General features: G+C 40.0%; 3 protein-coding genes across 3 annotated transcripts in view; 1 reads left to right on the top strand and 2 right to left on the bottom strand.

Annotated features, from left to right (window-relative positions):
- Nucleotides 1–14571, bottom strand: part of gmfb (glia maturation factor, beta) — a 131424-nt gene that overhangs the window by 46229 nt on the left and 70624 nt on the right. The window lies entirely within an intron of this gene.
- Nucleotides 1234–9972, top strand: cdkl1 (cyclin dependent kinase like 1 (CDC2 related kinase)). The gene is made up of 10 exons (XM_072366079.1): nucleotides 1234–1344; nucleotides 2101–2347; nucleotides 3070–3191; nucleotides 5230–5302; nucleotides 5680–5770; nucleotides 6557–6757; nucleotides 7669–7751; nucleotides 7866–7922; nucleotides 8031–8192; nucleotides 9827–9972. The coding sequence occupies exons 2-10, from the start codon at nucleotides 2180–2182 to the stop codon at nucleotides 9926–9928; spliced, it is 1059 nt and encodes a 352-aa protein (XP_072222180.1). The 5' UTR covers nucleotides 1234–1344; nucleotides 2101–2179; the 3' UTR covers nucleotides 9929–9972.
- On the bottom strand, nucleotides 10339–14540 carry dmac2l (distal membrane arm assembly component 2 like). Its single transcript, XM_072366086.1, has 5 exons — nucleotides 14476–14540; nucleotides 14243–14346; nucleotides 11797–12005; nucleotides 11114–11285; nucleotides 10339–11009 (listed from the first exon to the last, which is right to left on the bottom strand). Exons 2-5 carry the CDS (start codon nucleotides 14335–14337, stop codon nucleotides 10895–10897), a joined length of 591 nt encoding a protein of 196 aa, XP_072222187.1. The 5' UTR covers nucleotides 14338–14346; nucleotides 14476–14540; the 3' UTR covers nucleotides 10339–10894.

The following is a 14571-nucleotide window of genomic DNA, read 5'->3' as shown; positions in this document are numbered from 1 at the left end:
CCCATTTTCCCCTTTTCTCGGTAGGAGGAGCCAGCTGTTCCTATGGGAACCAGGCAGGGAAAAGGCAGAAATGTGTAAAGTTACTCAGCGAGAGTCGGCACAGGAAACCAGAAGTTGGGTAATGTGACCTCCAAGATGAAAGCGGCTCTGCCAATTTAGCTTTCAGTGAGGTTATGCGGTTTTAACTTTAACTGCTTGCGAATGTCTTGTTTTGTCATGTAACTACACACAACTGGCTGTTCCCTAAAACCATTTGGACGCTGCTCAAATGTCAATTTAAAAAGCAATGCAGTGCTTTTCAGGTGTTTTGCCACCAATGGCTGCTTGGCGCTGTCGAGAAAAACATTCTCAGACACACGCTCCTGTTCAAAAAGTGGAAACTTTTCTTTCTCATTATTAAGTCTTTTAGGTTTTCCCAGTAGTTATTATTCCATAAGATTGGTTCACTTCTGCAGACCACTGTGCTGGTGGTCCACCTAAAAATACTGTTATTAATACTTAAAAGAGATATAAGTCGTCCACGGTATGTATTTTTGTCCAATTATGTTTCAACGATAACCCCAGCTCCACCTTCTTGTCCACATACTGTCACTTTAGTCTTCAGAAAGACCAAAATAGTGAGAGCTGCAAAATATCAGCTGACTGTAGCCCCCGTACCGATCTCTTATATACAGTCGAGCTTGAGTTTGAAATGATAGAAATTGTGGAGCACTTAAAAGCCCCTCGAATACACCAGCATACATGTTTTGCTGCCATACAGATTATGTCCAGATTTCAGATGATTGTCCAGATATATCCGGATTAAGGTTGACTCTTTTCATAAAAACCAACAATATTCTGCTCATTAGCACAGCATGGCTCTGAAGTGAAACGGCATTATATTTCATAAAGGAGGCTTCTGAAAAACATAGTCACATCTGTTTTGTTTTGTGTTTGAGATAGAGCTGAATGGCTTTGACCTTTGCCATTAATTTTGGATAAAGCAAACTACATTGATGTAAAGGGGACATTTAGGTTGATGACAAAAAAAATCCTATGGCAGAAAATTATGAAGGCTTAGGCCGCCGTTGAAGTTATCCAAATGGTCACTGAATGACTTTAGCTAGAGAGAATCAGAAAAAGAGTTGCTTGCTTTATTTTGAAAAGCTTGACAGGAAGTAGGGCTCATTATATCCGACTTGACTTCTTTAAAACAGGAGCTGTTGCTGCTGAAGGGACAGTTGATGTGTGGTTGTCCATGATACAGGCTGGTGGTGTGTGGAGGAGGGAGGAGAATAAGAAGAAGAGGCTCATTCTGAGTCTCAGTTCCTGCTCAGGAAGCATCTGCAAATATTTTCACAAAAAGTAAGTTTCGATAGTTCATTTGATTTTGACAATTGATGTTTCTTACTGAATTTTATCGGTCATGAAAATATTGAATGTTTCCACATACTACTACTAACAAAAAAAGTATTTTACTATAATTCATCCTTTTTCATCGTGTGCTCAAAATATGAGCTACGAATACGTAATTTAAACTGTTAGTTTAGTCTTCAAATAATCTTTGAAAATATAGGACGGTGTTTGTGTTGTTATAAGTGAAATACTCTGATTTCATTCCCCAGGCTGGTTCACGCTGTTCGTTGTTTTCTTTTTTTCCCCCTATGTGTTCCCTCGGGGAAATGACCTAATAGACTTTGCATTGCAAATGTTTTGTTACGCAATGTAACTGTTGGAAGACAGGAGTAATGTTACCTTTAAGCATCTATATTTATATCTCTTTTAGAGGCAGTTTAAGAGGTTATATAAGCGTTTTGATACCCTGTGGAAGAGCGCATACATAGTCTGGGTTTACATGCAGGCTTGCTTATATTCAAATGGTAAATGCACAGGACATTTTTTTATTTTGTTTGATTATTTTCTTCTGCATCAAAAGTTTTTCATGGCAACTTACTATCAGTAACGCCGTGGGAAAGTTATTCAGTTTATGTTCTTAAAGAGTTTTTTTTTCAGTTATAATGGAGAAAACTGATTAGAAAAGCAGCAGGCGGTCAGATTACTCTCACTCTTCCTCTCTTTTTTCCGCTGAGATCCACCTGCAGTTATTCTGTCTGTTCTTAGGCTGTGAAGACGCTCGCGCCTTCTCGCGCGCCAAGGTTTGTTGTTGTCGGCGCGTTTCCTCGCTCGTAGCTGGACGTAGATGGAGAAGTACGAGAAGATTGGGAAGATCGGAGAGGGCTCCTACGGCGTCGTCTTCAAGTGCAGAAACAAAGACACGGGACAGATTGTGGCCATCAAGAAGTTTGTTGAATCGGAAGATGATCCCATCATCAAAAAGATTGCTCTGAGGGAGATCAGGATGCTAAAGGTAGCAGCGCAAACTGCCCGGGGATATGATGATTAATGTCTTTAAATGTAACTTGTGGGAAGAGAAAGTTAGATTTACCAGAGAAGTCAAACGTTTGATTCTACAGGTTTCCTGAAATACATGTCGGTTTTAATCAAAGAATCAAGACTTTAACCTTCTAACCACATTTTTAAGTCACTACTGCCTTGAACCTTCTTTATGTTTTCATGGTGTCAATCTTACCTTCAGTGCCATGAAATACTATTTGCCCTCTTTTGTAGAGCAGCCAGTAGCAGGGTCACTATGCAACACCAGCTGACCATCTTTGTTTAGCCATGAATTGTCAGTTCAGGCAGGATTTTGTCTTCTTCATGGACAAAAATATTACATTTATTTTTATTTTTATTCTCAAGCTCATCTTTGGTAAAAGCTTAAGTCTATTGGTGTTGTCTCTTATGTTGAATGATGATAATCAAAGATGCACTGGTTGCAGTCTGTTGTGGTTTGATTAAACATGCAGAGGTGGGAGTGCGAGTCGCCTGCTGGACACCAGGAGCTCATAAATAGGACATGTTGTCAAGGGCGACAGCATCTTTATTACCTCCTGTTTACTGTTTAGTCTGTTTGATAAGGCCTAACCGCAGATGAAACACTCCCCCAGGCAGCACATTTAACTGGACTCTCAGTTTTACCCTGAGCAGTATCCCTGTGATGTTTGTGTTCTGTGATTTGTGTCTCTGCAGCAGCTGAAACACGCCAATCTGGTGAATCTGATGGAAGTGTTTCGACGCAAACGGAAGCTTCACCTGGTGTTCGAGTACTGCGATCACACCGTCCTCAACGAGCTGGACCGCCATCCCAGAGGGTGGGTGTGTTGATTGTTTTGCATGTTGCAAGATATTATGTTAAACTTAAAGGCTTGCATGTCGCAGTACATGAATTCATTTCAATTTAATTTTCTTTAAATACAACTAGTTCACAACAGAAACAGTCTATTTACATAAAGAAATCCAACAATTTGCTGAGTGAGCATATATGTAAAAACAGCATAAACTGCACTCCGTCCAGCACGGATTGGCACAAGACTGGTCTCCTAGGAGGCTGACCAGCTTTCTGTGGCATCCTTGCAGTGATGCCCTCCCAGAATGCTTTGCTGGCAGGGAGCCACATTTTATAGGGAGAATTCTGGCTGTCTGGTCTCGGCCTGTAGCCAGCGGGCTGCCGAGGGTTCAGAGGGTACAAAAGAAGGAAAGATAAAATGAGGAGAAAGAGGTGGAGATTATAATTAATTGCCAGTCACAAGGCTCGAATTAGCCATTTCCACAGCAACGCTGATCGATGGCGGCCCCTGATCCAACAAAGCCTTAGTGTTGAACATCAGGGCTCTCAATGGAAACGAGAAGACTGTCGTCTACGGCCGACGAAAGAAAAGAGATGTTTGAAAAACAGCTGGGCAAAGAAAACTGTAGAAGACAGCAAGAGATTATAAAAGGGAGTTGATTTGTTCCTTTATCCAGTGGTAATAAAGTTGTGGTTTTTGGGGACGAGGATGCAACCTGTAGAGCAATACTGATTAAGCTGAATAAGACTTATGTAGCAGAAATTAACAGTTGGCTTATGCTAATGTGCTGACCATTCAGCTAAAATTCCATTCCATTCAGTTTAATTAAATTCATTGTTAATGATTAATAGAAATTGCTGGGTAGGCATCGGTGGGTGGGGGAGTGTTAACCCCTCTCCATTTCTTTCTTTTGAGCCATTCCTCGGTACATAATTAGGAAGATGGTGTCACATTTTCCTTAAGCTCCCTCTGATACAATAAATAATTGATCATGGATTCTGTGATTGCGATTGTTGGAGAGGCCCCGCTAATCCACCCGAATCATGACATTTTCACCTTAGAGCTTCAAAGTTGGTTTTAGGTTCTCTTGCAGATGTTGTCTTTGGTTTATACCAACCATGTCTCTTGTTTCTGCATCCAGATGATTCAGTTTTAGATTAATCCCAGGCACATTTTCCAGTTGTCCTGGTCTGTCTGTTGGTGATCTTTGGCAAACTTCAGAGTTGCTGAGGCTAATAGAATGTGTTTTTATGTATTTATTTATTTATTTTTATCCCTTCCCAGACTCGTATGCATGTACAGTTTTGTCCCGAAAGGCCTCGGAGCGCTCTCTGGATCTCGCCATGGTGATAATGCAGTCAAGAAACCAAAAACACAAAATGTTTGAGGGTTCATAAGACAGGCTCCCCCCACAATGCTCTGAAACAATGTTCTTATCATTTGTACCTGATGGTGGTGCACCTGAAAGTAAATCCAGACATTTTTCCCCAAAATAAATAGCTTTTTTCAATTAACATTTAGTTTTTTTTTTTATAAATAACACAATTTCCTCAGTTTTATGACCTTAATCTTAACATGTTGTTAAAATGTGGATATCGGATATTTTTCTTTTTCATATATCTACGCTTCTTTGGTTAGAACTATTTTCCCAGATTACTGGAACCAAAACACGTGCAGTTCCTCAGAAAACCATCAAATGTTTCATTCTTATCAGGAGAGCTCCTGAGATGTCCATATCTTAACAACTACTGAATGGGAAAAACTTAAATTTGTACGGATGTTCATGCTCCCTCAGAGGGTTCATGCAACGGTCTTTGACGCTGCTATGAGGTTGTACCTTTTCAAAGAAATGTGAGTGGCTCTGAAATTTTACAATAACACTCACGTCTCGAAGCAGGGCTTCTTTTTTTTGTCTGTTGGATAATTTTCTTTGAACAAAGTTGATGCAGCAGATGAAGTTAAAGCTGAAAATGTCTAACTTCTTGGTTAGAAGGTTAACAGTTAAGTAGGTTTTGTTATGAGAAGCTGTTGATGGTGTGTTGATTTCCTTCTTGTTGCACAGAGTTCCAGAGCATCTCGTCAGAAGTATAACCTGGCAGACTCTTCAAGCCGTCAACTTCTGTCACAAGCAAAATGTGAGTGAGTGCACAGTACCCCCCCCCCCCCCCCCCCCCCCCCTCATGCAGTGCATCTTCCAGTTTTCAAACCGTTCTCCCAACTTGTTTCTGAATTCCTTTCTGCTCTCCTCCCTCCTCCAACTTACAATGAATCCTTTGCTTTATGGCTCTTTTTTTCACAAGAATTCCTTCCACTTGGCTGTCCAGCAGTTAATGTATCACCTAGACAGCAAATGCAACAAGGGCCCCCGTTTAATAGTGTGCCACGATGTCCAGAAGGCACCTCTGGCCATAAATTGTTTTTCGTGCAGATGCTTTATTCCCTAAAGCACATTTTCTTCAATCTGTTTTGAAGTTCATGCGATGATTTAATGCCGCTGCTTGTGTCTTTGCAGTGTATTCACAGGGACGTCAAGCCCGAGAACATTTTGATTACCAAACACCAAGTCATCAAGCTCTGTGACTTTGGATTTGCCAGGATTCTCAGTAAGTTTTAGGAGTTTCTTAGAAGATGTTGTATCGTTGACGCTGCTACTTAGTGGTGGTTGGTGATACTTGATACTCTGCATTCAGTCATTTGAACCTCAGTGTGAATATTCATAACTGAAATGATCATTTGTTTCTTAAAATGTGTACATTTCAATCAGATTTAGATCAATTAGAAATGTCTCTGTTGGTACCAGATGTAAGTTGGAGTTTAGATACGTTGATTAAGCCTCATCCATTTAAAGTTGTTACCATGATCATCTCTGGATACTCCAGGATCTCATAGAATAAAGAGGTATTGAGTCATAATTGAAGTCACATGACAATTTCCTTGGTCAGTGATAGAATTACTGAACAAGTTTAATTTAGTGTAACGTGATCCCCAACTTGAGGTCAGGAGTCGAGACTGGTTAGAAACACTGGACTAAACCAGAAGCACTGTTCAAATATACATTTAGCAGGTTTTAATGATAGAATTAATTATTATTATTATTATTATTATTATTATTATTCCAGATTCTCCTGCACATGTTCCTTAAACCAAAGCGGAGGACCAAATCCCAAAGTTACCTTTCTTTTTTTTCCTATCGCATAAGAAAAACTCATCTGACAAACTGGAACAGAGCAGTGTTTGAAGTTCTTTTATGTTTATTTTTATTATTTACTTGAGTTACAGGAACAAAATGGATCAAAGTGTTTCCAGGAAACCTCCAGAAAGTTTTAGTTTGGTACGTTACATATTACCGATGCTACGTCTTTTTTTTTTTTTCTTTTGTTCACCACCAGCGGGCCCTTGTGACTACTACACAGACTACGTGGCGACCCGCTGGTATCGGGCCCCCGAGCTGCTGGTCGGAGACACTCAGTATGGTGCCCCTGTTGACGTGTGGGCGATCGGGTGCGTGTTCGCCGAGCTGCTTTCAGGGATTCCTCTGTGGCCCGGGAAGTCCGACATGGACCAACTGTACCTGATCAGAAAGACTCTTGGTAAGATCAGTGTGCAGCTGGTCTGAGAAAGCTGTGGGATATGTAGCTGTAATGGCACAGGTACAGATTTCAAGGATGGCCGCCAATGAAAGTTAAACTTTTTTGGTTATTAATGTGTCTTCATGCGGTCTTCTTGATATGATGAATTACATACAATGAGCAGTAGAGGCTAAAGCTCAGCTTTTCTGCCTTGACAATTTCACTGAATTGTGATATATTTGGACACGTTAGTCTGCATATACAAATCCATACCCTGTTTACAGAAGCACTGAAACAAGGTGATTGTTTTTATTTTCCCACATTAGGAAAAAATATTCCCAGGCTGAATGGTTTTTCCAAGAAAATGCCTAATTATTTCTTCTGGCTTATTTTTGTAGTGCTCATTTCAGCCACAAGAGACTTAATGCACAACTCCCCCAGGTTCTAAACAGGGCAGGAAGCCTTCAATATTTGGATAAAATATGTACTAAAGAACTAATAAAAAAGATAAGAAAGAAAAGTCAGATCAGATTCAGTAGATGCACGACTCGAGGCTTTCATAACAATTCATAACAATACTTAACTGTCACCACCAGCTTGTGATATTGGTATCACTGAGCAAACAACGGCAGATAAATACATTCACTTGAAATTCTTTGGGATTATTCTGATAGAGACTGACAGATGTGAGGAAGCTTTATGTGTTTTCAAGAGAAAAAAATAAATAAATTAGTGAGAATCAAATATAAAAAACAGGCAAACAACTATCTACTGTTGACAATTCTTAGTGGATGTTTGGAATGTTTTCCAGAAGAGGAAGAATTTGTAAAAAAAAATAACCTTTGATTGCTGTTTTTCTAAATTTGGAAAGACCAAATGAGTTTAATTGACTAAATGCTGCTTTGCGTGTTCGTTTTCTTGCACTCTTGCAGGAGATCTGATCCCTCGACACCAGCAGGTCTTCAGCAACAACCAGTTCTTCTGTGGAGTTTCCATCCCAGAGCCGCAAGAGATGGTGAGACCCATGTCCAGCTGCATCATATGTCACCTATATTGGCTTTATCAGAAACTATTGTGCCTTACTTTGCTAAATTCTCTCAGCCACGCTGTCATTTTGGGTTTTCTGTAGGAACCGTTGGAGCATAAATATCCTAACCTCTCACATCAAACTCTGAGTCTCATGAAGGTGAGAATGCAGACTTCAGCTCGATCAGAGCCAAGTATTCATAAACTGTAAGTATTTATTTTTCATCCAACTCTAAACTGATACTTTTCCCACGTGTGGATGGTGTAGGGCTGTCTGAGAATGGACCCGTCTGAGCGGCTGACCTGCGAGCAGCTCCTCCAACATCAGTACTTCGACTGCATGAGAGAAAAGAGCGAGAGCACGTCTCGAGAGCAGGATCGTCCTGGCAATAAGAGAACACGTTTACCTCGGAGACACCTTCCCCCCGGGGTAAGCGGCCCTCTCTATGAATAATGGGGATTTGGTTCACATCAGTTTTCAAGATCAACTTTTGGTAATCACGTCAGCCTTATAATAAAGGCCATACTCCTCAATGTAAGAAAAGCAGAACGTCGTTGTTAATTTACCCAACGGCCATCTTGGAATTAGAAGTAAATAATGTCAAACAATTTCACCTTGTTTATCCACACAGGGACACTGTTGATATGTAAAAACATTTGACAAAAAAAAACTAAATAAATGTGAACTTGGGCATTTTAAGTCAATTCCAAACTCAACCCACAAGAATTCAAATGTCTGCAAAACTTTAAAGTTCTTGAAATGTCGCCCCGTTTCTCAAAAGGTTTACGACTGCGTAAACTGCGAATAAAAGCAAAATGCATTGATTTGTAATTCATTTCAAGGAAATGTTCAAAGGAAAAACGTCAGATGTTGTAACTCAAATTGTTAATTGTACATTTTCTCTTATGTTGGAACGGGGTATTACATCAGCTTTTCTTCTTAAGGCATTTAGTGGCTGAGTCCGGTTGTTGTGGTTTAGAAAGATGCGTTTTCCCATCTTCACTCGATATAGGATTTAAGCTACTCAAAAGGTCAGAGCCTCCTTTGTTGTATTTTTTTTTTTTTTAGTTTTGTCATGTATCAAATACTTTCATTGGGTGACAGATTTGAACTGCAGGCAGCCTATTGTAGCACTTTTAACTGTTTCTACAGGATTATGCTGCAATACACGCATTTTTATTTGTCGTCTTGGTGAAATAAGCTAGACTTTCACTGACAAAGATGCAATCTGATATAGATGGCAGCATATGAGGCTCCAAAACCTGTATACATCCTACAGCATGTTTGACCAGGTGAAAAATTAGGCAGATGTTGGCGATGATCCTGAGCTCTTTTACCGTGGTTCTGCGCAAAATGAATCCCCTGAGTGTCTACTGACTGTAGTTCCTCCTCAAACTTCAGTTCTCTCAGTAGGTGCTGGTCCTGGTACCTCGTTAGTGCTTTGTTGGCTCTTCACAAAATGTAACCACTGTGTGTAACGATCACATACAGTTCATAACGGATGCAGTATGAGGTGGTTGATTTGACCAGTCCAGTTTTTTTTTTCTTGTTCTGTAGTTTACGTTGACAGACGTCTGCGAATTCTGGCATCCAGGAAAGACACATTTGCACGATGGAGGCAGAACAGATGACTAACTAGTTGCTGGTCTACAGAGAAGCCCTCCTGGGATGCATTCAATTTCTGTTTCAATATTTCCTATATTGTCTTTGCATTGTTACGACTGTAGTTAAAGAGGATTAAATACTCTTACTGAATAGATTTTACACAAGTTCCAAAATCTTTTTTTTTTTTATACAGACAAGCTTGTTTTTGATTGAAATCTCTGATTTCTGTCTTCTACAGGTTTGTCAGATGTGTTTTAGAATCAATTTTGTATTAAAAAATCTGAAAAAGTATCATACTGGTGAAATGTTCTTGTTTCCAATAATTTAGGATAAGGCTCTCATCCTGTGATACTGCAAATAAAATCAGCTTATCGTAGTGGAGAGGAAAAGGAAAACATTTGCCATTAAAATTATCCATGATGCTACTTCATTTTTTTTTTTTTTTTTTTACTCTGCAGTATTTGCCGCAGCTGACCGGCAGCAGCATCTTTCCAACCCTGGACAACAAGAAGTACTACAACAACCTGCGAAAGTTCAACTACCACCTACCGAACATCTGAACACAACAATCCGAACTGAACATGAACGCCAGCATTTTTTTTTTTTTTTTGAGTAGCTCAGGAATTGAAGATGTCTCGTAGTGCTGTGAACTACTTTTTAACATGTTTGTTCCTCCCATGAGGCACACTGGCCGTCTTTTATTCAGTCAGTCTATGCACGATACACGACATGTCACCTCAGATGTGTTGGATTAAGTATGTTCTGTCAGCATTTCAAGCTGATATTTTGTAGATGAGCTAAGACAAGGAGCTGCTCTGCTTGTAGTCACTGTGGAGGTAAAACTCAATGTACTGCCTTACCTGGTTTGCCAAATTTATTTTTATATAATGATGGACTCTGTTAGAGTGACATGTCTATGGTAGTGAGTTTAATGTTCGTTTAGTAAATTATAAAGTAGGAATTATGAGCGTTTTCTGAAAATACTTATTGATGCCTCTCCCCGACCTGTATAAGCACCTACGAGTCGCACTACAAACCACGCTGTATCGTCTTTATTTGTAATCTCTAAATCTTTGGTGCTAAAGATTTTCACCCTTCTGCCTGTCCTCTGACATTTTATGACAACTGCCAAATAATCAAAATGGGAAAAGTTTCAAATAGTTTCACAAACCGGTCTCTACGTTCACACATTTTTGGAGTTGCTTTAAATAAACTACAGAACATCAAGGAGAACCGGTGTTAGTAGACTTACTTGGTTAAAGTGCTCCCTTTTCTCATTACTGTGAACTGTTTCAGTAAAACAAAGAAAAAACTAACAAAAAGATGCACAATGAATGACTTGCAGCAACTTTCCTCCCTCTAATCTGGGTGTATTACCTTGAGAACCTTTCAATTTTGGTCATTCCATGCCAACTTTGTTGGGTTGTCAATTAACCTGGTTCATGTGATGGAGTAAAGGGGAATTAATGCAGAATCACCAAACGGCATCCATATTTTACAATCAAAACAGCAATGTGTTTTTCCAATCAGTCCAGGTCCAGAACTACGTCCAGACGTGGAAGCGCCTTCTGCAGTCGGCCAACAGTCGTCTGCCTGTCTGTGATTCCAGGGAGATCACTGAGAAACAGATACTCCAGATTCCTGAAGGGGAATAATACTTCATTTTGTTAAATGAATTTAAAGTTGCAGTTAGACATACTCAAACCGCTCACAGCTGACTTTCTTTGTGTACTCTGAAGACTGACCTGAGTTTGTGCAGAGCGATGATGCCCTTGTCGGTCACGTTTCCACACGATACCACCTCCACCATGTACAGACTCTCTTGCATGTTGTCTATTGAGCTCAGTCTCTCCAGGCAGGTGTCTTCAATGTAGATGCACTTACTGAATTTGATCTCTTCCACATGTTTCAAACCATCTAGGGGAAAAAATAAATAAATACATTTTACACCGAGAGAAAGCTTGTCCTCATGCCTGCTTCGTGTGAAACATCATGGTAACTTGCATCAGTTTTGATGAATTAGAGTGAGAAAGATACACTTGTTTTAATTTAACAACCTGAGCTCAACTTGAGCCTTTGATTAGACCTCTCTTCATTTGATAATTCAACATGACTTAAATTGAAGTATTTTAACATGTAATGTGATTCAATCTGTTAGCAGAGCTGTCAGTGAAGGACAAATGATTTTGGGGGGGATTTTCTGACCTTCCACACCAACATCAGCTTAAAAACAAAACCAAAAACATTATTGATGCGGATGATCAAGTGCAGAAAGTTTCTAATGCAGGTAAATCTCATATTCTGTTGTTCATATTTTTGATGAAATCCCTTTAATTCAACCATTTATATTTTTTGGAGGAAATGGAAATGAGACTGGGTCAGGTCACAAGAAACAAGAACAGAATATTATCCACACTGTAACACTGACCCAGGTGGTCGAACCCGCTGTGCATTATGCAGGATTCGGTGGCGTCAATTGCCTGGATCTTGTATCTGCCCAGAGGCCCAGTTGGCAGTCCATTGTAGTCTAGATGCCAACGGTCAAAACCTTGGAACCTCACTTTGGCACCACATCTCAGCAGCCACTCGGCTGCAGCTCGGTCCGGACCGACAGCTTTAATCCTCTCGTAGTCCACCCTAAGTCAAGATCAGCAAGCAGTCAAAGTACAATACATGCCAATGACATGAAATGCGACATGTTTTAGAGGAGGGATGTCCACATCCAGTCCTCGAGGGCCACTGTCCTGCAGGTTTTAGATTTTTCCCTGCTTCAACACCTGATTCAGATGAAATGCATCTCTTCAAAAGATTGTTTGTGATCGTGTACATTTGTCAGTTGTATCTCGAAAAAAAAAGAAACCTCACAAAACATGCAATGAAAATAACTATTGGTTGCAGCCTGAGATTTACTATCGTCTTCATTACAAAAGCTCACACTGCTTTGACAAAAAATGCATCCATTCAAGTCACTTTCACGAGGTAAGAAAGATTAATTTTTAGTTAAACTGTTTTGATCAGTTTGCTCATTTTGGAGGCAGCAAACAGTAGTGTTATTTAACAAAACTGCATGATACAGAGAGGTGTTTCTTGTCTTGGAGCCAAACCATATGAATTAAATTGGACAAAATAAGAGACACACCTGTAAATATATTACAACATCAATCAGCTACAACATTATGTGAAGTAAAACATTGATTATATCGTTGCAGTGGCATCTGGCAGGAGGTAGAATACATTAGGCAGCAGGTGAACTTTCTTTCCTTAAAGAAACACCAGAGACAATTGTGAACCTTAAGACTATGAAGGACACCTGACTTTGTTCGATTTATGTGAATGGCTGTACATTTGCAGAGCTGACACAGAGGTTTGTTTCTATAACTGTGGTGTGACATCGCACAACTGTAGGGGGAGCCAATAAACAAAAAGAAAAACGGCCAAATTCTCTGTTGTTGCTTCATAGGTAAATTTGTTATAAATGTTAAAAAAGAAGGGTAGGCGTAAGTTTTTGAGTGACTTTAACAAAGGCCATATTTTGGTGGCCGGACAGCTATGTTATAGTATTTCCACTAACTGCAGCTCTTGTGGGATGTTCTCAGCCTGCATTGATCAGGATTGGCTAAAAGTAGTCTAAGCGAGAAAAGACAGTGATCTGGTGACAGGATATGGGCAGCCAAGGCCCCTTATTGCATTTGGAGAGCGATGACAGGCCAGCCGGCAGGGTCTGTATGGAAAATCTTAGGTCCTGCTATTTATGTTGATGACACATACTACATAACTAAACATCATCAACCTCATCATGGAAACAGTATTCCAAGATGGCAGCGGCCTCTTTCAGCACTGAAAAAATGGTTCAACGATGATTTGAGGAGCACAACAAAGAAGCATCTGTAGGATTTACAAGACAAACAAGTCTGATCCATGTAGGCCCCAACCAACAACTTACAAGACTTAAAGGTTAATCTCTACTGAGAACTTGGTGCCAGATACCACAGAATTACCTGGCACTGAATACTTTCAGAGGTTTGGCGACTCCACGCCCAAATAGGTCAGGGCTGTTTTGGTGGGGAAAATGTGACCCTACTGAATATTAGATGGGTATTCATAATATCATGACTGATCAGTACAATTAGGCAACTGCTAAACTCACTTGTTTATTTTCAATTTTCAGAGTAACCAATAAGCAACACAAAAAATGAAACATTTCCTCTGATCTTGCAAAAGCAATAAAGGTTTACTCTTGTTCTCTAACTACCATAAACCGTCTATCCATTGGCTGTCAGTTTCTTGATCTGCTTATGATCAGCTTCCTGTGAGGGAGCAATCACAGCCTGTTCAAGTGTGCCATCCTCCTTGATTGTAAATATAACCTGGAGTGTGGCCTTCTCAGGCAGCAAGTTTGGGGCTGATTTTCAGTTAATCTTCAACTCGAAGAGGTCTAGTGAGCTCATCCTTAAGAAAAAGCCAGTGAAATAGTGTCCTGCACTTATAAGTTATACAGCATCCATCTACTTCACAAAGAGTCTATCTCAATTAATTTGCTGTCACAACAAATCTTGATACTTCGGCTCATCTCCCTTCAGCTCTCCCCCTTTCTTGTTGCAAATTTCTTGCAGTGTTCACGCATCAGTAGTTAATCTATTTCAGAATCATTTACATTAGTTTAGACTGCCGATTTTACCTTAAGTAACAGAGTTGCTTAACACTGAAGCACAGACTTTTAGCATCACTTGTAACTACCATATATTTACTCTGAATAACTCCTCACTGTTACATTAAGTTGCAAAGATCTAATAAATAGACCACAGAGGTGTCTTTCCATACATATCCGTGTAGGTATTATCAATCAGTTGGTGAAGTAGCTAGAAGCGTCTCACTTGTTAAAAACGGCATTGAGCCAACCCCAGAAGTGTCTGCGGCTCCAATCCCTCTGACTCACGATAGACTGCACTGTCCTCGACAACAGCCCCATATCTCCGAGCTGAAAAACAACCAAATAATTCAGAAATAACAATCCCTCTTATTGGATATGAATGGAGAAAGCCTGTGTAAGATAACAAGAAGACCAAAAAGCTTACCACAGACGAGAAACATGTTAATTTACTCTCACCTGTCCTCCAGCGGAATAGACTGTTTATGTTTGGGACACTTCCATACTTGTAACCTTTGACCTTGTAATATGAGCGAAACACGCCCATGCATTGGC

Source organism: Leuresthes tenuis, unplaced genomic scaffold (genome assembly GCF_036924035.1).
Source record: "Leuresthes tenuis unplaced genomic scaffold, fLeuTen1.0.hap1 SCAF_15, whole genome shotgun sequence".
Taxonomy (NCBI): Eukaryota; Metazoa; Chordata; class Actinopteri; order Atheriniformes; family Atherinopsidae; genus Leuresthes; species Leuresthes tenuis.
Note: the sequence above shows the minus strand (reverse complement) of the source record. Positions and strands in the feature narration are given on the sequence as shown.